Source organism: Oculina patagonica, chromosome 7, assembly GCF_052425735.1.
Source record: "Oculina patagonica isolate OP01 chromosome 7, crgOcupat, whole genome shotgun sequence".
Taxonomy (NCBI): domain Eukaryota; kingdom Metazoa; phylum Cnidaria; class Anthozoa; order Scleractinia; family Oculinidae; genus Oculina; species Oculina patagonica.
In genome coordinates, this window is record NC_135764.1 from 7,132,066 (window position 1) to 7,153,135 (window position 21,070).

The 21,070-nt window shown below is 38.0% G+C and overlaps 2 protein-coding genes across 2 annotated transcripts; both read left to right on the plus strand.

The window, feature by feature from the left end:
* The first annotated feature begins 46 nt into the window (after positions 1-46).
* Positions 47-15,874, plus strand: LOC144659140 (uncharacterized). Its single transcript, XM_078519585.1, has 19 exons — positions 47-156; positions 1,622-1,693; positions 2,487-2,558; positions 3,663-3,734; positions 4,479-4,550; positions 4,648-4,719; positions 5,661-5,732; positions 6,463-6,534; positions 7,188-7,259; positions 7,405-7,476; positions 8,329-8,400; positions 10,913-10,984; positions 11,371-11,445; positions 11,525-11,593; positions 12,194-12,268; positions 13,541-13,612; positions 13,891-13,927; positions 15,294-15,419; positions 15,827-15,874. The coding sequence occupies exons 1-19, from the start codon at positions 125-127 to the stop codon at positions 15,872-15,874; spliced, it is 1,326 nt and encodes a 441-aa protein (XP_078375711.1). The 5' UTR covers positions 47-124.
* LOC144661434 (uncharacterized) lies at positions 15,299-19,679 on the plus strand. The gene is made up of 3 exons (XM_078522195.1): positions 15,299-15,419; positions 15,827-17,383; positions 19,234-19,679. The coding sequence occupies exons 2-3, from the start codon at positions 15,895-15,897 to the stop codon at positions 19,629-19,631; spliced, it is 1,887 nt and encodes a 628-aa protein (XP_078378321.1). The 5' UTR covers positions 15,299-15,419; positions 15,827-15,894; the 3' UTR covers positions 19,632-19,679.
* Positions 19,680-21,070: the final 1,391 nt, after the last annotated feature.

The window sequence follows — 21,070 nt, forward strand, 5'->3', positions numbered from 1 at the left end:
TTCGTGAATTGAATTTTTGTGTTTAATTTGTTTACTTTTAGATTGTGAATCTCAGTGTTCTTCCTGGAGTTCTGCATATTCGAATACCCTTTCCTGCCACTTAGTATCATCGCCCGAGGTCGTAATGAAATGCGTACCAACTGTTACTGATACGATGTAAGACAATTTTATCTTTCCTTTTTCCTTCTAGTTTTTGTAAGTCAGTCGTTATGATCTCAATATTTTTTTACTCTGTACAATTTTCGGTGAAAATGATGTATATATATGTATATATTTTATCAGTATATTTAGCGCGTGCTCTTTATATAAGTTTAAATTTGCAATGTTACTTGTGGAATGGCGTGTAACGCGTTTTTCATTCACCCTGAGGAAGGCCGGTAAACAGGTCGAAATATAGGCGATCGTAAAAAGTATGTCATAACTTCATTTGTGTTAATTTATATTTGTACTTGAAGAAAGATCTACACACAATAGATGCGTGTGAAAAATTGTATATTTTGTACCGATATATATTTATATATTTTATATTTTGACTGAGCCAAAACTTGGCCCTCTCGGCTCAAAACACTGGCTAGATTGATGCATCTACCGTAATGATTCGATTTAGCGCCCTCCTTCCAATAAGCGCCCCCTTCCGAATAAGCGCCCCCCTTCGAATGTGTTTTTGTTAATAAGCGCCCCTATTCCAATAAGCGCCCCCATTCTAATTAGCGCCCCCATTCTTATAAGCGCCCCTATTCTAATAAGTGCCCCTATTGTGGATAACTGGCCATACTGAAGTCATTGACGTCAACTAAATAAACTCCTGGCCGTTCACCGTACAGTTTATGTATATATTTACTGCTAAAATGAACAATTATTTTAAAAGTAACTGAACTTTTAACAATTTCTAACTGTTATAGTTTCTGTTATTGTTAGATACATTTTGTTTTTTCTCAAAAAAAAATAAGCGCCCCGTCCCGAATAAGCGCCCTGTCTCGAATAAGCGCCCTCTCTCTCGAGGTGCCAAAAGTAAATAAGCGCCCCGGGCGCTAAATCGAATCATTACGGTAATATGGTAGCCTTTTCAAAAAATAGGAACGACCAAACACATTGTTTGGACGAATTTACCGCTTCGATGTCCAATTATCCGCCAGTTTGTATTGCCGATTTTAGCGTTTCCTTTTGAGAGAACAATTGGCTCGCTACCCAGGGACACTCTACCTTCAAATAGAGTGACTCTACACCCAGAATCACCCTCTCCCCCGAGCCAACTTTGCAATTTTTCATATAAACGGTTCGCAGTTATTTATAAAAAACGTATGAACAGCTCTCTCGCCATGGGTTGCTTGGTATGGAGGATTACCCTCGAAATAGGGACAACTTTTCTCTATACAAGCATTTCCTTAGGGAGGACCATTATTTTTTTTGAGGGGGAGGGGTATGAGGGGTTTGTAGGGCCTAGAAAGACAAAATAATGTTTTTGCAAATACGATATGTATAGCAAAACATAGGTGGAATTTCGAACAAAACGTTTGCAGACGTGCATAAGCTAAAAAAAAGTTTGCAGTGGAATATTTTTTAAATCTACCCTCCAAGAAAATAATGGTCTGTCCCTTAGAAAGATGTTTTCTTCGTGTAGGACTGTAGCTTATAGCAACTTAACTCGCCTTCCTGAAGAAATGTTCTCAGGTCTCACAAACTTGCGGTCGCTGTAAGTGTATTAACACACTACACAACATTATCTCTTCTGTGTTATATCAACTTCTCACTTTTTGCAAAACAAGAAGAAGAATCGATTTTGCATATACACTCTCAGATGTTTCTTTTGAAAACTAGAACAAATATATCGATCGATTTAAAAAAAATGTAATACTTGCTATTAATGTAAATGTTATTAATCATGAGTCGTATTTATAAAACAAACTCTATATTTTTATTGGCTCTACGCTCGCCTATTTGTTGGGTAATTAACGCGTGATCACGTGGGTGGACACCTTCATAATTCGCCCGTCATGACTATACGCAACTTGATGGTTTTTTCTAGCTGTTTTCCTACTGTTTGTAAAATTGATCGAATAAACCATCGACTTTTACGTTGAAAAAATGATCTCAAAGACTTCCTAACCTCGAAATTTAAACCTCGTGTGATGCAATTCAGAGAGTAATCATGTTCGTAATTTTAAATCTATGTCGCGCTGCGCGCTCGACCGATTTTAAAATTACTCACCTGATTGCTTACTGAAATGAATTGTGTTCCACCTCAGTACTGAACTGAAACTTCCGAAACAACCACTCACTCACTCACTCACTCACTCACTCACTCACTCACTCACTCATGCCCATTACGCCAAAGTGGCATGTAGGGCAGCAACGTGCTCCCTCCACATCTGGCGGTCCCTTGCCATGAACTTGATGCCCTCCCAGGTCTTCCCCATCTCCTTTATTTACTTCTCAACCACATCCTTGTTAAATTTAATTTATTATTGCATGATTTATTTTTACAGGGATTTGTTTTATAATGCTATTACCTTTCTATCTGAGGGGATATTTGATGATCTGAAAAATTTGCGACGACTGTATGTAAAGTAATGAAGGAATTAGCGAAAGCTAACAAACATGGGATCAATCGAAACGATAGGATAAACATTAAGTGGCATTTTCTTTCTTAAAAATCAAACGATCATTCAAGGCAAACAATAAATGAGTTTATACATCAGTATAGAGAAGCACGGTGCTCTAGATATTAAAGGAGTAGTTTATTCCAAAATGGTTCTTCACGCCAAAAAGAAGATTTTTTCAAGATATACAAGTAGCCAAACTTTGCACTTCCAAACAGTATTCAAACCCTATGAAATCGTTGTCTGAAGTAGTCCGAAAATCGAGAACTGGCCGCCGCCATCTTGGAGTAACCTAGCAGCCTGTCGATGTTTGTCTGACGTCAAAGAGCTCAACCTAAAATTTGGCAGGAAGTGTAAACATTGTCTAAATACGTAAAAAAGAAGTGCCATTTTGGAATGAACTTCCCCTTTAGCTAATTAGTATATAAATCAGAAGGTGGAGAGGTTCCTGCTCAGCCTGGCAATGCGGACCTACCGCACCATATAACATGTGAAAAATGACGCCATTAACAAAGGTGTTCATATTTTCGAAGTCAATTTATAATGGTTATATAATTCATTTTTTTTTTTCTGCCATTATTTTTTTATCTCAAGACCTCCCTGAAAACCACACTACTGAGTGGAGCCTCCTGTTAAAAGATTATTATTATTATTATTATTATTATTATTATTATTATTATTATTATTATTATTATAGGATTGAGTGGAGTCCAATTAGGTATGTAATCAAACGAGTGATTAATAAAATCGGACAAACCCGAAGCAGGAGTCCGATTTGTCTAATCACAAATATGATTACAGACAGAATTGGACGACACGAAATCCAGTTACCAATTAATCAAAACTGTGACAAAATTCGACAAACAAATAAACTTTACCGGCGAATTACTCAACAAGATGGACAACAACAGTGTGCACAAAATGACGCGTACTGTCTAATTACACAGGCATGACGCGTACACTGTCCTATTAGTGCTCAAATCGGGCTGCTGATAACCAATCACGTTCCAAAATTTTGTCATAGTGTTGATTAATTGGATAATACCTCATCTTTCCTTTCAGTGAACTACAACATAACGCTATCACTTCTTTGTCTGACGGAGTATTTGCTGGCCTCTTAAATTTACAGACTCTGTATGTATGTAAAAAAGGAAAACGACGAACAATTAAAATGCAGCAGGCTGCTCTATTGATTATGCCGTAAGACTTGATAGAATCTTAAAATGTACTTAACTCTTGTGGAGGTGGCGATAACTTAAGGTTACTTTTGTTAGCGGCTGCTAATTTTAGCTATTTTAGCGAGTTAGCGAGTTAAAAAGTGGTTTACACGATATCACTGACTTTAAAATTTTCGGAATATCGATAAATTAAATAGTCTCTAAATCTTGCTCTGAAAAAATCGCTAAAATTAGTAGTCGCTAAAAATAGTAACCTTAAGGTTGCACGAAAGGAGCGTTAACAAAACAGAAGATATCAGTCATGCAAGACAAAACAAAAGAGAGCCGAAGGCGGTTGCAAGTGCAGGGGCGGATCCAGGATTTCAAAAGGGGGGGGGGGGGTGGATGGCAGACCATTAGGGCCTAACCCTAACCATAACCCTAACCCTAAGTGGCGTCAGACGGCGAAACGTGGCGTTACAATAACCAGACATGAGCGAGAGCTAATTTTTCATTCTTTATTTATTTTCTATTTCAAATAAAGTGACATTTCGATTTATTTTACTGGAAATGGGGGGTGGATATCCACCCTATCCACCCCACCCCCCCCCCCCCCTGTATCCGCCCCTGAAGAGTGTTTTCTATTTGCTGAGCACTCTTGTCACTGTAAGTGCTCATTTTTATAATTATAGTTTTCTTATCGGATGATACATTTTTACAGAAAACTAAACAACAACGCTATTACATTTATATCTGCCGGAGCATTTGTCTACCTTTCAAACCTGCGGTTCCTGTAAGTGAATTGAAACACGTAGTGATTTAAACATTCTCAAAATTCTGCAAGTGCTCTAAACTTATTACTGAACCTAGTTGATGAATCTTTTTCACAGATATCTGTCATACAATGCTATTACCTCTCTGCCTGTTGGAGTGTTTGCGAAGCTGACAAATCTGCGGTCTTTGTAAGTGCAAGGAAACGAGAAAGGACATTTTCGACAAATTATAACATCTTCGAAACGATGACTTGTCTTATAAAAGGGCCTGAATGGGGGTACCTCGATAACAATAAACACTCAATGTTTTTGCTCTGTAACATGAAACAATTAAATTTTTGGCATTTTAACACTTACAGTAAAAAATTCACCATAACAGTAAATTTTATCCAGAAAGAAACAAAAAACGGCTCCAAAATGACAATATTATTATGTTTAGTATATCAAGAAGTTTTCTGCCTTTCTTTGACGATTCCCGATCATTTCGGAAGATTTCGGAAGATTTCCAAAGACTAGCGAAGATGTCCAGAGACTACTGAAAATGTCGGAAGACTACCAAAGATTTCCGAGGAGAACACACAGCAGAGGCTCAAAGTTCGTGAGTGATTTTATTACCGATTTTCGAAGGGCAGCTGATAAGAATCTACAGTGCTAAAAGACTATTGTTATTTCACGAAAAACCCTCCAAACACTTAACAGTATTTTCTCCGGAAACCGAAAACATTAAAAAATTGGCCAATTTAGCAGCTAACACTAAAAATTATGGGAAAATAACACTAAACACTAAAACCCTTTCAGACCCTCTTATAAATAGCGTCTAAAACACGGGAAAGTCTACGAAACGTTTATTTTGAATGGTTTGTTAGAGAAGGAACTTAACGAGAAACTACTGAAATAAGGAATGAGCTAAGAAAAAAGAAAAACAGGAAACGTTTTTATTTTTTTTTACTTGCCGTTTTTTTATTCCATCATATTTCGTCATATTTATCTTTGGATTTAAAAAACTTGAAATTCAAAAAGGAAGTGCACTTGTCCCAATGATAGAAACAATTTTGAAAACTAATCAATAATTTCAAAGAACGAGCTGTTTTTGTAACTTCATTAATTGTTAATAAAAAAATTCCTCGCAGGGATTTAAATTCAAACGCTGTGACGTTTGTACCTGACGGAGTGTTCGAAAACCTGATTAATCTAAGGAGTCTGTAAGTAAAAAAAAAAAAACAGAAGCACGAAATTTCGTGCTTTGCATTTTTATTATCTCTTTGAAGTGTAATCATTCATCTACAAAGCTGGCTGCTGGGACTGTAATGATGTTTACATTAGAAAAACAAAACAACGACTTCATGACAGGAAAACTGAACATTTTAAGGCCCTCACTAAATACGATTATCCATCAGCTATTGCTGATCATATCAATACCCACAGTTCATAACGTCAAATGGGATCATTTTAAAATTCTAGCGTCTGGCAAAACTGACCTCCATTGTAAGATTAAGGAGACTTTATTCATTCAAGAACTACAACCTTCATTAAATGCCAACGTCGGCAGTGAGAGGTTGTTGCTTTATTAACTGAAACGCTAATATTAAGTTACTGCTGAAGATCAACTTTTGAAAATGTATGTAGCTTAGCATACGAAACGTCAGTTAGTAAAATACGAATTTTCATAATGTTTATTACCGGTGTTTGTTTCATATTTTTAATCAGTTTAGTGAGTTTGTAGGATCAGATAGACCATCCCGAAATAATACACCGTAAACGGAGAGATTTGCTCTATTTCACTAAACTAGCGAACTCCTTTTGATAAGCGAAGAGCAGGGAGGAGCTGAAATGCGTTATGTTTCCTCATCTGCGCATCTTTTTGCTTACTCTACCGAATAACAATGGACAATAAACGATTTTTATAACACAGAGCAATTAACTGTTTTCCAGGTATTTTCATTCGAACGCCATTAAATCATTAGGTGATAGAGTGTTTTCGGACCTGAAGAAACTGCAATTCTTGTAAGTAGGGAACAATAGCACAGTGGACTACAAGAAAGTAGTGTAGAAATTTGTTTATCTTGTATATAGTTGCCGATTGAAGATTATAGGATAAAGTTATACATAAAATTAAATATTTTGAACAATTTTGAAATATTACTCGCAGAAATTCATGCTATTATTTGTTTATAATACAAGGCAAATATCTAATGCTACCTGCCGTTTAGGAGATGTCATTGAAGCTTCGTTTTGGAGCCTTCAAGAAATGGAGAAAAATGGTTTACTTCAGCTCAGTTAAACCACACTGAAATATTTTGCTTTCCACATTCATAGTTTCCTATCATTTCATTACAATGCCCTTTTGTGTCCAGACGCTGAACGATAGAATTGTGCGCCATCTTTTTTTCAGTCTAAATTTTTACACTTTCCATATTTGGAAGAGAGAAGTATTTTAAGTCCTTGAAATACTACTCTCACGTCAAACTCTCTAAATACTACTTTGTTTCAAATATGGCAAGTATTTGAGACAAACATAGCTCGCTTTAACCAATCAGCGTTCAGAAATTTCTCAGCCCGTATGATAACATGAAGCAAAAAACGACCTATTGCTTTAAATACTTTAATCTAGGAAAATTTTTTGTCATTTTTACTTACTAGAAAATTTTTTTTCTCAGGGGTTTGGGTGCAAACGCTATTACATTTCTACCAGATGGAGTGTTTGCCAACCTCACAAAAGTACGCCAAATGTAAGTTATTATCAACGCATACCGAGAATTAGTTTTTATTTCTTAAGTTTTTGCTCTCGTGAAATAATATACAGCGATTTAATCCAATCAAAGTGCTTGTTTCTACCATTTGATAAATTATGTTAAATGATATGTCATTTTACAGGATATTGGCTTCAAACGCCTTAACATCCCTACATCACGGATTGTTTGCAACAATGAGAAATTTAGAGACTCTGTAAGTGGTACAAAACGTAGTCTTGGCTGAATGCTTAATTAATTAAATAATTAATTAATAGATAAATAAATACATACATAAAAATACAACAAACAAATGAAAAACTAACAAACAAATCAATGAATGAATGAATGAATGAATGATATTCTTTTTCTCAAATGTTTCAAGAATCGAACAGATTTCCGACAACAGAATATGTTCAAGGACAAATATTTAACCGTAATCTGCGAAATCGTGCGGAATATCGCCTAATACTTAGCCGATGGTACTAGAAGTAGTCTCCTGTTTAAACTGTCACTGTCTTGTATTTCGGTAAAGTTAATAACAGTCAACTCTCTCTAAAACGAACACCGTCAGGACCGGCTCCAACCGTCTGTTTTAGAGAGGTGTTCATCTTATAGGGACGGGACCAACCCCAGGTGTCCGTCTTATAGAGGTGTCCGTTAAGAGAGAGTTGACTGTACATACTAGTTATGCAACGCTTTCGAGTGCTATACTATGGAATATCCCACGAGTCACTTGTATTTTTTCGGTATACACACGACCCTTTAGGCGAGTGTGTATACCAAGAAAATACAAGTGACACTGGGATATTCCGTAGTTTACCACGAGAAAGTGTTGTGTAACTATTTTATACCATGCCATAGAAAATACTCTTACTAAATTTCGTCGAGAATAAGATTGCAGCGCACGATGGGAAGGTTGAGTTGAATACCGTCGAATATACAACGGCTTTCCTGAATTCTGATTGGCTGTATTTTCTATGGCATGGTATAAATGCTATTACCTGGATTAGCTATGCTACCGAAACTTGCATGCGCCTGCTCATATTTGCTGTTGCTTTTTTTGCAGGACTCTATCATCAAACAATCTTCAAACCCTACCCAACAAGTTATTTGCCAATAACGGTTTACTAAGCCATCTGTAAGTTTCACATAGCTGTAACGTGGGACCATCGTTAAACAAAAAGCATTAATTTTAAACCAGCGAAAAAGAGAATTTAAACCTGGATTCAACAAACTTATCGGTGACAAGTTAATTGTAAACGTTAAGCAACATTTGCACTTCAGTATCCCAAAACCGGCGATGGCTCAACACCCAGCCGCCCTGTGATTCAAATGAAGAGCCGGTTGGTCATAATAAAGATATATCACTGAACGGAAAAGTAATAAGAGCTTCGTAATGTTCGTGAGTAAATACAAATCCTTGCTGATAGAAAATTATTCCATATACCTAATTCTATAATATTTTCACGTATAATGAGCTCCGCCATACTGCAGGCAACAAGCTGAAGATTTGCGACTCAAACGTCTAAAAATATTTGCTTTTTAAAGCTAGATGGGTATCTTGTTTAAGATAAGATGGCTGAATTGAAAGACTCATTTGTAAACCCTGATTCGGCAAACACAAAACACAACAGACCAAATGACTCAGTCACAATCAAAACAGACTACCCAGCTACAACCGAAATTTGCCAGTTCTTGGTGAAACACACTCCAGAGATTATATTTAAGTTAATATTAACTAAGATCATTAAAAAAAGGATTTTACAAGAGGTATTGAGTACTGAGAGTCGCTAAACAAAAAAGAGAAGAAATTGTACGGTGAAAATCGCACATCTCTACCATAATATAAAGTCACTAATGAGACCTCAAGCGGTGCTTGACATGTTTATGCTGAAGGAATTCAGACGCTTTTTGAAGAAAAGAATTTTTTAAACAAACACCTTGTTCACGCTGTCGTTTACGATCCGTCACGCCATTCCGCACGCGCATTCTAAGATTATGAGGCCCTCATGCAAGCTTAACGGGTATGCCTCGCGTAAGCCTCGCGCAAGCTCAACAAAGATTTGACGCGATTCTTGCAGAGCCCTTTCTCATCCTCTCCCCCAGGGCCACGCGTATTTTTTTAAATGACATGACGTAGTGGCCCTGATAACGGTAAAAAATATGATTTTTTGGATTGGCTGATAAGAACTGCATGCGTAATTAGTTAAAAAACGAAACGCTTCTACGCAATTTTGGTTATACTTCCGGTCATCGAAACAATTGAAGATGTAGCGGGCAAGTTTGAAAATGTTACCTGAAAAAGACCGAATCACACTGGGAGTTTGTTGGAATAACGTATTCACGAAGCAGACCTTTGTTAATGAACGAATGACAAGTACATCTTTTGTAAGGTGTAACTCGGTTGTACTTTTTATTGCATTAAAAATATTGCAAACATTTGCACTATCAACTTAGCTTATACAAGATATACACACTAAATGGAGTTCATGAATACATGAAGACTTTGAAATTCAATGTGATACTTCTTACCGCTGCTCAATAGAATGATACCTCGTCGATCAGCGGCTTTTTTAGTTCTGAATTTTCTACAATACCTCCGCATGGCCATAAATAAATTTCACAGTATCATCAACCGTCGGAATGTTATCAGCTGATGATATCCTCGACTTCATGTTTAAACACTATAACTCCAATTCCTCTGGATTCTAACTTTTCTATCTGCCGTCAAATAATACTGCGTGTAGATACGACACAACAATAACACATCTATCAGCCATGCAATTCAACGAGTTCCCAACGAATCGAATTGCGTAAGTTAAAATATCAACGACTTGAATTGCCAAAACTAGCGGGTAAAACACAAAGACATTCGTTCTGTTTAACGACTACAGCAGGCAGGGCGGCTTCCTGTTCCATTCCTTGTTTCTTGATGTCGTCTGACAATTGTAGCAAGGATTGCTGTATAGCTCTTTCGAACGCCAAACTCAAATCTCGTATCTTCTTTCAAAATTCGCTTTCTTCTCGTCTCACTCGGCCCCAGCATTCCTCTTTCTTTTACTGAGCAGGTGCAGACGAACATTATGCAGTGGGCATGCGCTACCTGATGTCGTGGATTTTACGACATCCAGTAGTCAGTGTTATCAGAGCCCTCCGTTTCGCTGATCACGTGACTAAAAGAAACGGAGGTTCTGGAAACGAGAATGAGCCCTTTCTGCTCAAGTATCGGTGGAAAAGAAAGGGCACTGCTCGCAGGGTGCTGTAAGCTACATGCGGTTACGCTTGCCATTTGACGTGTTTTAGTAAACACGACATCCACACAGCACGTTTTTGTGTCGGGCACGTCTTCACTTTTTTCATCTTTTTAAATCAAGCAGAAACACGAAGTGCGTGGGCGCATTTTCTCTCAAATTCTATCCGCTGCTAAAAAATCGTAACTATACAAGCGTTGTGATGAAATAGAAAGTTAATTGATTGATTGAAAAAAAATTAGTAAAGTTTAACTGTAGTAAGTTATGTCAGAATTTATAAATTTATAAATGTATAGAAGAAATTAAAACCAACTGGGCGCTACGAGGCCTGTTTATAAATTTATTGCCCCAATCAAACGCTGCTTATGGGATATTTTTTATATATTCATTATTTGCCAGATATTTGCAGAACAACATCATAACCTATTTATCTGAAAAGACCTTCATGAACTTACGAATGGTGGAAAATCTGTATGTAGCATAACGTGGTTTGTGTGTGTATTCATATTTAAAAGGTTTAGTTGACACACGAAGAGATGTGCTAAAGAGACATGTCGCAACGACATGTACACATGCGCGAAACTGTAGGGAGACATGGGGCAGGGACATGCCCTTTTGTGTGTACTGACACTTTGCAAGGGACGTGTCGGTTACAAGTGTCGCTTCATTTCCTTTTGTGTGAGCATGATGTGATTTTGTCTCTGCTACATGTCGCTGGGACACTTCATCTCTTCGTGTGTCAGAATCTTAACTGTATTATCGTTCTAGTTGTGCGTGTTCCAATGAGCAAGTCAAATTAAGTTAAATACAATAGTTTCGTTATTCATTTACTTATCTCCGTTTGTGGAAAATTCTAGATTTCTGACTGCTAATTGGTTAGAGAAAATTCCTCGTCGAGCGTTCTTTCATATACATTCACAGCACTTGACAATGTAAGTATCCATACAGCGAGAATATATTCGTGGTAAATTCTTAATCTCGGTAATCTTCTTCTTGTTATTTTTTTTGAAGAATGCTATCAGATAATCCTATCAAGATAATCGAGCCGGAGGCATTTCGACGTAGTAGTAGTTTAAAAGTGTAAGTTTCAAGTTCCTAGTTAGAAATTGAGAATGTATTTCAAGTAAGCATAATAATGCCAACGTCTCCTTGAACACTCGGGTATCAAACATCCAAATTAGAAAATTTACTTACCATTTGACTATTTCGATTCATTGTCTACTTAGTTATCACCTTTTTAAACGCAGGCAGATTACGATCTATGTAACACCTCATGGCAGAAATAACACATCGAGCCTTTTTAAATTGTGGTTAATTTTCAACTGGCTCTCTTAAGCAGAGAGTGGTCACCTTAGGTGTATACGAATTTTTGAATTTTAATAAAATTGAGCTCAAAGTACTTATGACATTGCCGAGCGAATTTTTCATTCCCACCTCGAACTACAAAAACGAAGAAAAGAACACAGCTACAATGTGTACGTGACTCAGGCAAAGTCTGATGTTAGGTGCAACAATTTAATTTTACTGTAACATTTATCTTAGCGAAATATCCCTGGTAACGGTTTTCTTTTTTCGAGCTGGAACAGAACCTCCAATGAATCGAGATAGTTAATGCATTTTATTTAGAAAAAAAAATAAATTCAGTCAAATTCTGTAAAATATTTATCTTTCTTTGGACAGATTTTTACTTCGGACTAAGCTGAAGACCTTGAGCTTTGCGTCCTTTGTTGGTCTCAGTGGTCTCGATTCCCGACTGTGACGTATCCCATCTATCTCAACACATAAAATGACGCACACTCTACTATTACACTGATTAATGCTAAATTTTAATAAGCCTACACCCTCCCTTAGCATTAGAGCACTGTGTATCCCTTGTAGGTAGTGCGCTGGACTACGGATCGAGTGGGTCCGAGCCATGACCGGGAAATTACGTTGTATTCCTGCCAGGAATACAACGTAATTTCCCGGTCATGGCTCGGACCCACTCGGGTCAAGGCGCTTTACTCTTACAGTGCAGTGCATTTCAGTTATATTCTACAGCCACGTGTTTTAATGGGTACTGGTATATTTAATTCTGGTGGTAACTCTGCGATAGAATGGCATTCATCCAGGAGATAGAAAAAAAATACTCCAAGTCGCGTAATGTTATAGAAATCGTGATAAGCTTCGGCTTGAACAGTCACAAAAGTTATCTTGGTTCACAGGTGTGACACAAACGAAAACGCTAATGCAAGGTAAAACACCTGTGAACTAGCCCAACGCAAACGCAAACACAAGCGCCGACGAAAGAAATGGAAACAAAATTCATGTTTGAATTTCACCAGGACATTTCAGCTGAGGGCAACGTAAACGCAGGCGATAACGCAAGCAACTGAAGCGTGTCTCTTCCGCCATCTTGAAAAAAATACTTTAACAGCGCCTGCGTATCGCACGTTCCTTGCGTTTGCGTTACACGTGTGAACCAGGCTTTAGTCCTTACCTCCCCACTTGAATGTCCAATCAAAGGCTAGTAAAGAAGAAAATTTGTAAACACGTTCTTTATGTACATGCATACAGTGGCCTAAAGCGCGCTGAACTCCTGAGCGGGTGGTCCAGGTTCGATCCCTGCATGGCCGGGGTCACTATGCTGTGTTCTTAGAAAAGAAACTTTACGGTCATAGTGCCTCTTTCAACCCAGGTGTATAAACGGGTACCGGCGAATTTAATGCTGTGAATAACCTTGCGATGGACTGGCATTCCATACAGGGGTAGTAGAAATACTCCTAGTCTCTAAATGTTTGCGGAAACTGGTTTAATTAAGCTCGGACCTAATGGGCCACCAGGCCTGAACTTAGACCCTACCTATACATACTAAGAAAGTCGAGGTGTCTGCAAAGTAAGATCCTTTCGAATTGGAGTAACATTAGGAGGACCTTATCTAGCAGAAAGTTCATTACCTAAGCATTTTCAGGAAATAAATGGATAGGATAGATGAAGGTGGAAGGACGATGGCATTCTAATTTTTCTGGAATTCTGTTTTTCTTTCAGGGTATTAACAAATAGAACGATCAGAACAGTAAACTATAAATCTCAAGGCCAGACACGCTGTACAATATACCTGTTAGTACTGGACTCGATATTGTACATTACACAAAAGAGTACAAATTACATACGTGCTTGAAAAACAAATCAGTACCTCAATTCTGAAGCAATCGATCAACTCGAGAAATGGTCTTGGACAGAAGCCTTTAATCTCCTTTAAAATGCAACCCAAGAATGTGGATTTAGGCGCCCAACAATTTTTTGTATTAATACATTAAATTGAGTTAAAAGCCAAGACAGCTTATTTAATTTTTTGAAAACTCTTTTGTATTGATATGGCTACTTCTCTTTTTAAGGAATCCTGATTCTGAAGCGCCAGCTATCACAGTGCAGGTAGAAAAGAAAGCACAGAAGCGTTGAAAGCACAGATCTTAAATATGTAAGCTCTTGCCTTTCGGCGGCTAGAGTTTCTTTATTACCTCTCCTTTGGTCTTCTTTGCAAGAAACTCCTTGAAATGTTTTGAGTCACGTGAAGTTTCCTTCATGTTTGTATTTCCTGCTTCTTAGTGAACAATTTTAAGTCGGCTTCAGTGAACATAACTTCTCTACTACGATTTCCAGTTGAGTGCGACGCGAACAAAGTTTGGTGACGAGGTTTCAACATAACAACGGCATTGTTGTCAAGGGCAAACTTCTCTGTTTCCATTGGTAACTGTCGTAAACAGGTACTGACCGCCATTGTTCTTTTATACAAGGAGGACCTCTCGGGAAACAGAGCAATTTTTTGATTGGCTAATTTCGATCCAAGATGGCGTCAGTTTTAATTGAGCAATTTTGTGATTGGCTAATTTTTTTGAAATTTCGATCCGAAATGGTGTTAGCTTTTGTCAGCTTTACGAAGCGCCAAATGTTCCTCATTTCAGTGCGCGAATTATTCATTTTGCACTTGAGAAAGATATATTATTTAAAGCTGAAGGAATTCTTAAAGCTGCTAGAAAATCCCTGGAGGTGGACAACGATTTAATTTCAGTTGAACAGTAACTCTAACGATGAAGGTAAAGTGACGCACGTTGAACATAACGTCAACTCTCAACACAGATCTGTTACCGTCGATACAAAACAACTATCATAATATATTTCGTTATTTGTTTCTTTTATCGTTGTCTCTGTGTATATATTTTTTATTTGAAAGCGTAATAAAGTGTTGCTGACGATATTTGTAGTGTTTGTATTTATTTAAGCATCGAGATTGTCGAGCAAGACAGTTACAAACGCAAATTTGTTACCAATGGTAACAGAGAAGTTTGCCCTTGACAACAATGCCGTTGTTATGTTGAAACCTCGTCACCAAACTTTGTTCGCGTCGCACTCAACTGGAAATCGTAGTATCTCTTGCCATCTTTCATCCGGCGTTTGGCAAAGTTTGGCAGCCATGCATAGATGCGAAATGACGTCATCGATATCCTCACTAGTGAGGATACGAAAATACGCCACTATGGTTCCGGATGTAATTTTCATATGAATTTTATCAGTGTTCAATTTTCCAATAAAACACTCGCATCTTCTTAATAATAAATATTATTTTTTCGTGGATAGCAAGCTTGTATGTTCTTGTGCGCAATTTACTTTATAATAATCATAGCACGGAACATTTATGTATCACAAACGAACATTTAGAGAAAACTCTTTACAGTCACTGCCCATCTATGAATATTCCCACTAAATTTAAATGTGAACATTATTACGCTCTCGGTTTCAGGAGGATTTTACTCAGACGATGTTGGCTATGTGGCCACAGGCTGCAAGAAATGTCCAAACGGTTCTTTTGTCCACTTTGATAAAACACCAGGAAAACAAGCTCAAGATTGCAAGTCTTGTCCTGAAGGTAGATATTGAACATACGCATCTTATTATAAATGGTGCTCTCTGGTGGTAATGTCGCAAATTATTTACAATTCCTCAAATTCCAAACTCCTCTACCCGAAGTAATCAATGGAATATTCAAAGCTTTTTTTAATAGTACGAAGGATCAAAGTTATTAAAAGGAATTTGAATAAATACCGTGTTGTATGAAAGTGCGAGTGAGTTTTTTCTAAAATGACTACCTGTAAAGCCGCCTATAGTGTTGTATCGGGCAAATATTATACAGCGTTCAGCTCATCAAAGCGATTGGAAAATTACTTTTATAGTAGCTTTCGTCCTAAAAAACTAGTGTTTTTAACTTAATATAAGCAGCTTTGCCGTTATGTGCCTGATTAAAAATAATGGTTCCTTTTTCCCTCTGTCTAACAGGAACAGATACTGACTTCTTTGCTGGTTACCGTGCTTGTAAATGCTTAGAAGGATTTTATCGAACACACATGTTTGAGAAATGTCATAAATGTGGACAAGGTGGACTGACATGTCAAGATGATTACGCTTCCTTAAAATCGGGTCATTGGTGGGAATGGCGAAATAAAACTTACAAAGACAGATACAGAGATTTTATTGCGAATCTCTTAACATCTTCACCAGCATTGGATGCATCCAGCATACAATTCCCCTATCCAATACCAACCCCTTACAAGTGTCCTACAGAGGAATCTTGCAAAGGTGGTTTAGACTCTCCTTGTGAGGAAGGGTACGAAGGGCCAATATGTTCAGTTTGCAGCCCTGGATACTATAAGCAACTGCAAACGTGCAAAAAATGTTCATCAAAGAAGTGGATAGTGGCACAGTTGTCAATCACTGCAATCGTTGTGCTAATAATCGCTGTCCTTTTGGTTTGGTCAAGCAAACGAAAGGTTAAGAAGACGAGAAGGCGACCCCTGATTGATGTGTTTTTGTCCAAACTTAAGATTGTTATCGGCTTTTATCAGGTCACGTATGGCTTACTGCAAACGTTCTCGTACATAAAATGGCCTGGGTCCTTGCAGGTGGTCGCCAAATATTCAGAAATACTCCAGATGGATGTATTTCATATCGCACCTGTTCACTGTCTCTTCCCGACATTACACGTGGATGCTTTTGGAAGTTTGTTTGCAATAATGACACTTAATGCTTCTGTCATTGGGGTTTCTGTTCTCGCCTACGGAATACGTAAGATTATCATCGTAAGAAGTGGAAGTTTGGAGGAAGAGAAGTCAAGAAACATCTCAGAGGCAAAAGAGCTTGTATACAGGAATTTGTTTTTCGTCTTGTACGTGACTTACTTGAGCACGTGTTCCAAAACAGCAAATGTCCTGCCACTTGCTTGCAGGAAACTTTGCCGCGACGAAAAAGAAAAGTTGTGCTACAAGTACATGAAAGCAGATTACAGCATACGATGTCACGGCGCAAGGTACAATTATTTGCTTATCGGAGCGTACGTTTCTGTTGCCTATGTCGTTGTCCTTCCTGTCATGTCATTTATCACCATCTGGGAGAAACAGAGACAGGCCACAACTGATGCGCAGAAACATCGGGAGCCAGGCTATAGCAAGGAAGTGATCACAGGATTACGTTTCCTCTTTGAAAACTACAAACTTCGTTCGTGGTATTGGGAATTGGTTGAATTGTCCCGTAAAGTAATCCTCACATCTGGCCTGATTCTCGTGGGTGAAGAAAGCCGGTCCTACATTGGATTGGCATGGGTCGTCGCTGGAATGTATGGAATGCTTTTTTCCTGGATCAAACCTATACAAGACTTGACCGACAACAGATTAATGACGATGTCACTGGCTGTTACTGTTGTCAACCTGGGTATTGGAGCTGTCAGTAGAATCCCCGCAGAGAAGATAACATCTACCTCGATTGACCCTTACACGGATGCTGTCTTATTTAAGATATTAATTCTGGGAGCAAATACTTTGGTGATCGGCTTACTTGTTGGTGAGTAAATGGCACAAATGCTGAACTAAAAAGTGTTGAATAGTCAGTCCTTCAGTCAATCAATCTGAATCAACAACAAAAACAATTAGGGTAAACAAGCTCTCAATCATTTAGTCCATTACCAACCTGCGTACTCTTACTTATATATCGTAGAATTCCGATTATAAGCCCTGGGCTTATACAACTTCGTAAGGGGTTTTGGGTGGGCTTATAAGCGGAGGGGCTTATATCCGGGAGGGCTTATAAGCGGAATGAGAAAATCGTTTCGAAAAGAGCCACGGGAGTGTTGATCGAAATACGTTTTAAGTTAAAAACGCATAATAAAGCAACATTTAGGCCTGTTCAGTACTGTCATCCGGTAGAGGGGGGCTAATATCCGGGGGGGGGGGGCTTATAATCGGATGAATTTTTTTGTTTCCAGGTAGATGGGCTTATAACGGGGGGGGGGGGGGGGGGCTTATAACCGGAATTTTACGGTATTCACTTCCCCATTGCTTGAATTGGCGGGCTCACCGCGAGGATCGTACCAGTTATTGCTCACCACAGTTCAAAATAATTTTGTCTATTCTGCCATCTAATCTTTCAGCTAGAAAAATAGAACCCACGTGAATGGCCTGGCTTTTCGTATATGACATCATAACTTAGTTGGCATAGCATTGCATTGGTATTGCTGTGCTGAGGTCTCAGGTTTGAATCTCATTAAGGCCCTGAAATGTTTTCAAGCTTCTTGCCATTGCTTGTTTCTCTCCGCCTTGCAAAATAATTAGCAATCATTGAATGAGGCTGGGTATGATATGAAGAGTTTTGCAGATCGAGAAGGGTGTTATCCGCCGAAGCCGAAAATAATTCTTCATATCATACGAAAACCGAATTCAATAATTGTTTTATTATTCATTCAAAAGATTTCCAGAGCTCCAAATGTACAAAATGAACGCAATAGGGTTTTGACAGTAGGCAAAGAACACAAATACACAATACACATTTAAACTTCAAAAACTCGGTTACCTTCATTAAATTTCTTGTCCTTTATAATGTCGATATTTAGCACTTGCTTGAAGTGTTCATTGAAGCTAAATCTGATGACACAAAGCGATGTTTTCGAGTACAGGTTTCCATCGTTCTTGCTTACTTCGACGTAGAATTTTCGTAAAACCTCTCCAAGTCCTCCGCTGTGGCTGGATCAGGGATTTTTCCTCTTTAAGATACGCTTTCAAAATCGATCGACTCCCCTTCGTTGTTTTTTTTTTCGTGTTTTAACTTTCCTCGTCTTCTAATAACTTAAATATTTTACCTCTTCAAAATGCTCAAATCTAGCGGCCATTTTCGCGATCGGATAATCATCCTTGGGAACGAGGTTGCGATCCAATAATTTTTGATATTGGAATTTCTTCCAAATGTGGTCGGCGCTAGCCGGTTAGCTGGCATATAGCCGGGGATGGAAAGCCAACCAGAAACAGAGAAATATTTTAAATGGATAATAAATGTATTTATTCTAACTCATGCTAACCAGTTTATAGTTTCTTGTTATATTTGGTAAACGATAATTATGCTTAAACTTCTTTTGCTTTAACTATAAATGCGTTATTTTGTTTTAACTTGCTATATCGACAACAAAAACAATTAGGGCAAACAAGCTCTCAACTTTTTTGCGTCTTCTCATTATCATATTATAATCCAATTCTGTACATTACCACAACCATTCACTTAGTGCATTGGTTGGCAACATAAAAATACTGCCATTTGTTGATAAAGTTATAGAGGCAGGAATGAGATTTTATTATGATTGGTAATTGTTTATTTTAAAAACTTGTTATTGATCCAGAATTCGTCTACTTCTCGTTTGCTTTCAGGTCAGTACGCAGCGTTTGTATATCGTTACCTCAAGGAATGGCGTAAGAATCCACAGTGGTCCCTTTCTTGCTGTCTGGCTTTGCTTTTACCTCTGAGCGATTCTCATGGTGAAATTTCTGACTTGATGGAAACAAACGTCCTTGCAAATGAACTACAAACAGGAAAAATTGACATGCCGACCATTTCGACTGCCGTGAACGAGGGTAAAGCTGTCGATTTTAGTCTCGAAAAAGGTGAACAAGACCATGGTAATGAAACAAGGGTGGCACAAGATGATAACTGTCAGCACATGAAGAACCACAACTTAAAATGTCATCAGCGGACACAAACAGAACTGTTTGCGCTATTATCCGTTGATCTTGTGTGCAACAAGCCAATGGAGGAGAAATTGAAGTGATCTCTGTACGTATAAAACGCAGGCAAGAATTCAGTTGGAATTCAATACAGAGATACGCGATTACGCCACTAAATAAGATAATGTAAATTCCAATATGCATAGTAGTAGATGTTATTAAACTTCATTTCTTTTGGAAGAGTCGTTCTCCAATTAGTCAATCTTCTTGTTGCTGATTGATTCCCTGCTTGAAATAGTAACTGCTTGACTCGACTAGAGCTATCCCCCGAGATAGTTGATTGGTAGCCAGTAATTCGTACCGGAAACATTCAGTTTGGTTTGCTAATTTTCTTCCATTACGTTTCCAAACACTGGAAAATGTTAGAAGCAAAAATGGGACGCAGGAAGTTAATTTAAATAATGTTATATTTATATCTATGTCATATTTCATTTCCGTGCTTTTTGACAACATGTATACATTTGTAGGTTCCGGCTGTAAGCGTTGTCTTAGTAAAAGGCAATATCAAGAATACTTAAAAGTTTAATTTTCAAGTGTATTCCGTTCTCAGTATTAGGATTGTGATAATGAACGTTTGGGCTCAAGTTTTCCACGCGCGAATACGGTTGTTATGTACTTTACATTTATTTAAGACAACTAGACGTATCGCCATACATTTAGGTATGTTTATAGCCATGCATGTATTATTTAGAAGAAATTGAATAATATTTACATTTATGTAACTTCGTTTGGCCGTCCAACTAAGCTGTTGGTTTTAAATTCCTTTAATGTAATACATATCCTATAAGTATTCAGGAAACGTTTCATGAAACAAGTTGATGATATAAAGTTATGGTAAAAACGGTAATAAAGATGTGTTGCTAACACAGAATGGCTGAAAGTGTGGATAGGTTTTTTACGCCATGGGTTCGATTCCAGTCAGGAATTTTTCTTTATCCCACGCTCGTGATAGATTTCATATTTTCTAATATATCCACCGAGCTTCATTTATCATCTCTCATTTATTACACATATCATGCTTTAGACATTGCTGAGCTTGCATTTAATTTAAAAGACGCGTGTCACTTTTCACCCTTGTAAATGGCCCAGCTCACTACGAGTCTCTCGTAGCTCAGTTGGTTAGAGCGCCCAACCGGTATCTGGGAGGCCATGGGTTCGGTCCCCGTCAGGAACTCAGAATTTTTCTTTGTCCCACGCTCGTGTTACAGTTTATATTTTCTCATAAAAAAAACGGTTTCAGAGAATTCCTAGTTCCTTAAACGGCCTCCAATTCACGTGCGATCACTCCAACTTTACTTTCCAGATTTGTTAGTGCCTTTAATAGCAACCTCGTTCCCAGGGTCTCGCTCTGAGACCCTCGGAACGAGGTTGCTTTGATAGTGGCTTTCTGGAAAGTATGAGATAACTGTCATTGTATAAAATTCTTATAACTTATAGTGTCGGAAAGCTGCTTCAGAAATTCGCGTAGAGGAGCCTAGAAAAT

Coding starts and splice junctions, on each gene's coding strand:
- LOC144659140 (XM_078519585.1), top strand. CDS start 125: ATGAAATGCGTACCAACTGTTACTGATACGAT. Junction 1,694..2,486: donor CTCACAAACTTGCGGTCGCT/GTAAGTGTATTA, acceptor TTATTTTTACAG/GGATTTGTTTTATAATGCTA. Junction 15,420..15,826: donor TTGCAAGTCTTGTCCTGAAG/GTAGATATTGAA, acceptor TCTGTCTAACAG/GAACAGATACTGACTTCTTT.
- LOC144661434 (XM_078522195.1), top strand. CDS start 15,895: ATGTTTGAGAAATGTCATAAATGTGGACAAGGTGGACTGACATGTCAA. Junction 17,384..19,233: donor GGTGATCGGCTTACTTGTTG/GTGAGTAAATGG, acceptor GTTTGCTTTCAG/GTCAGTACGCAGCGTTTGTA.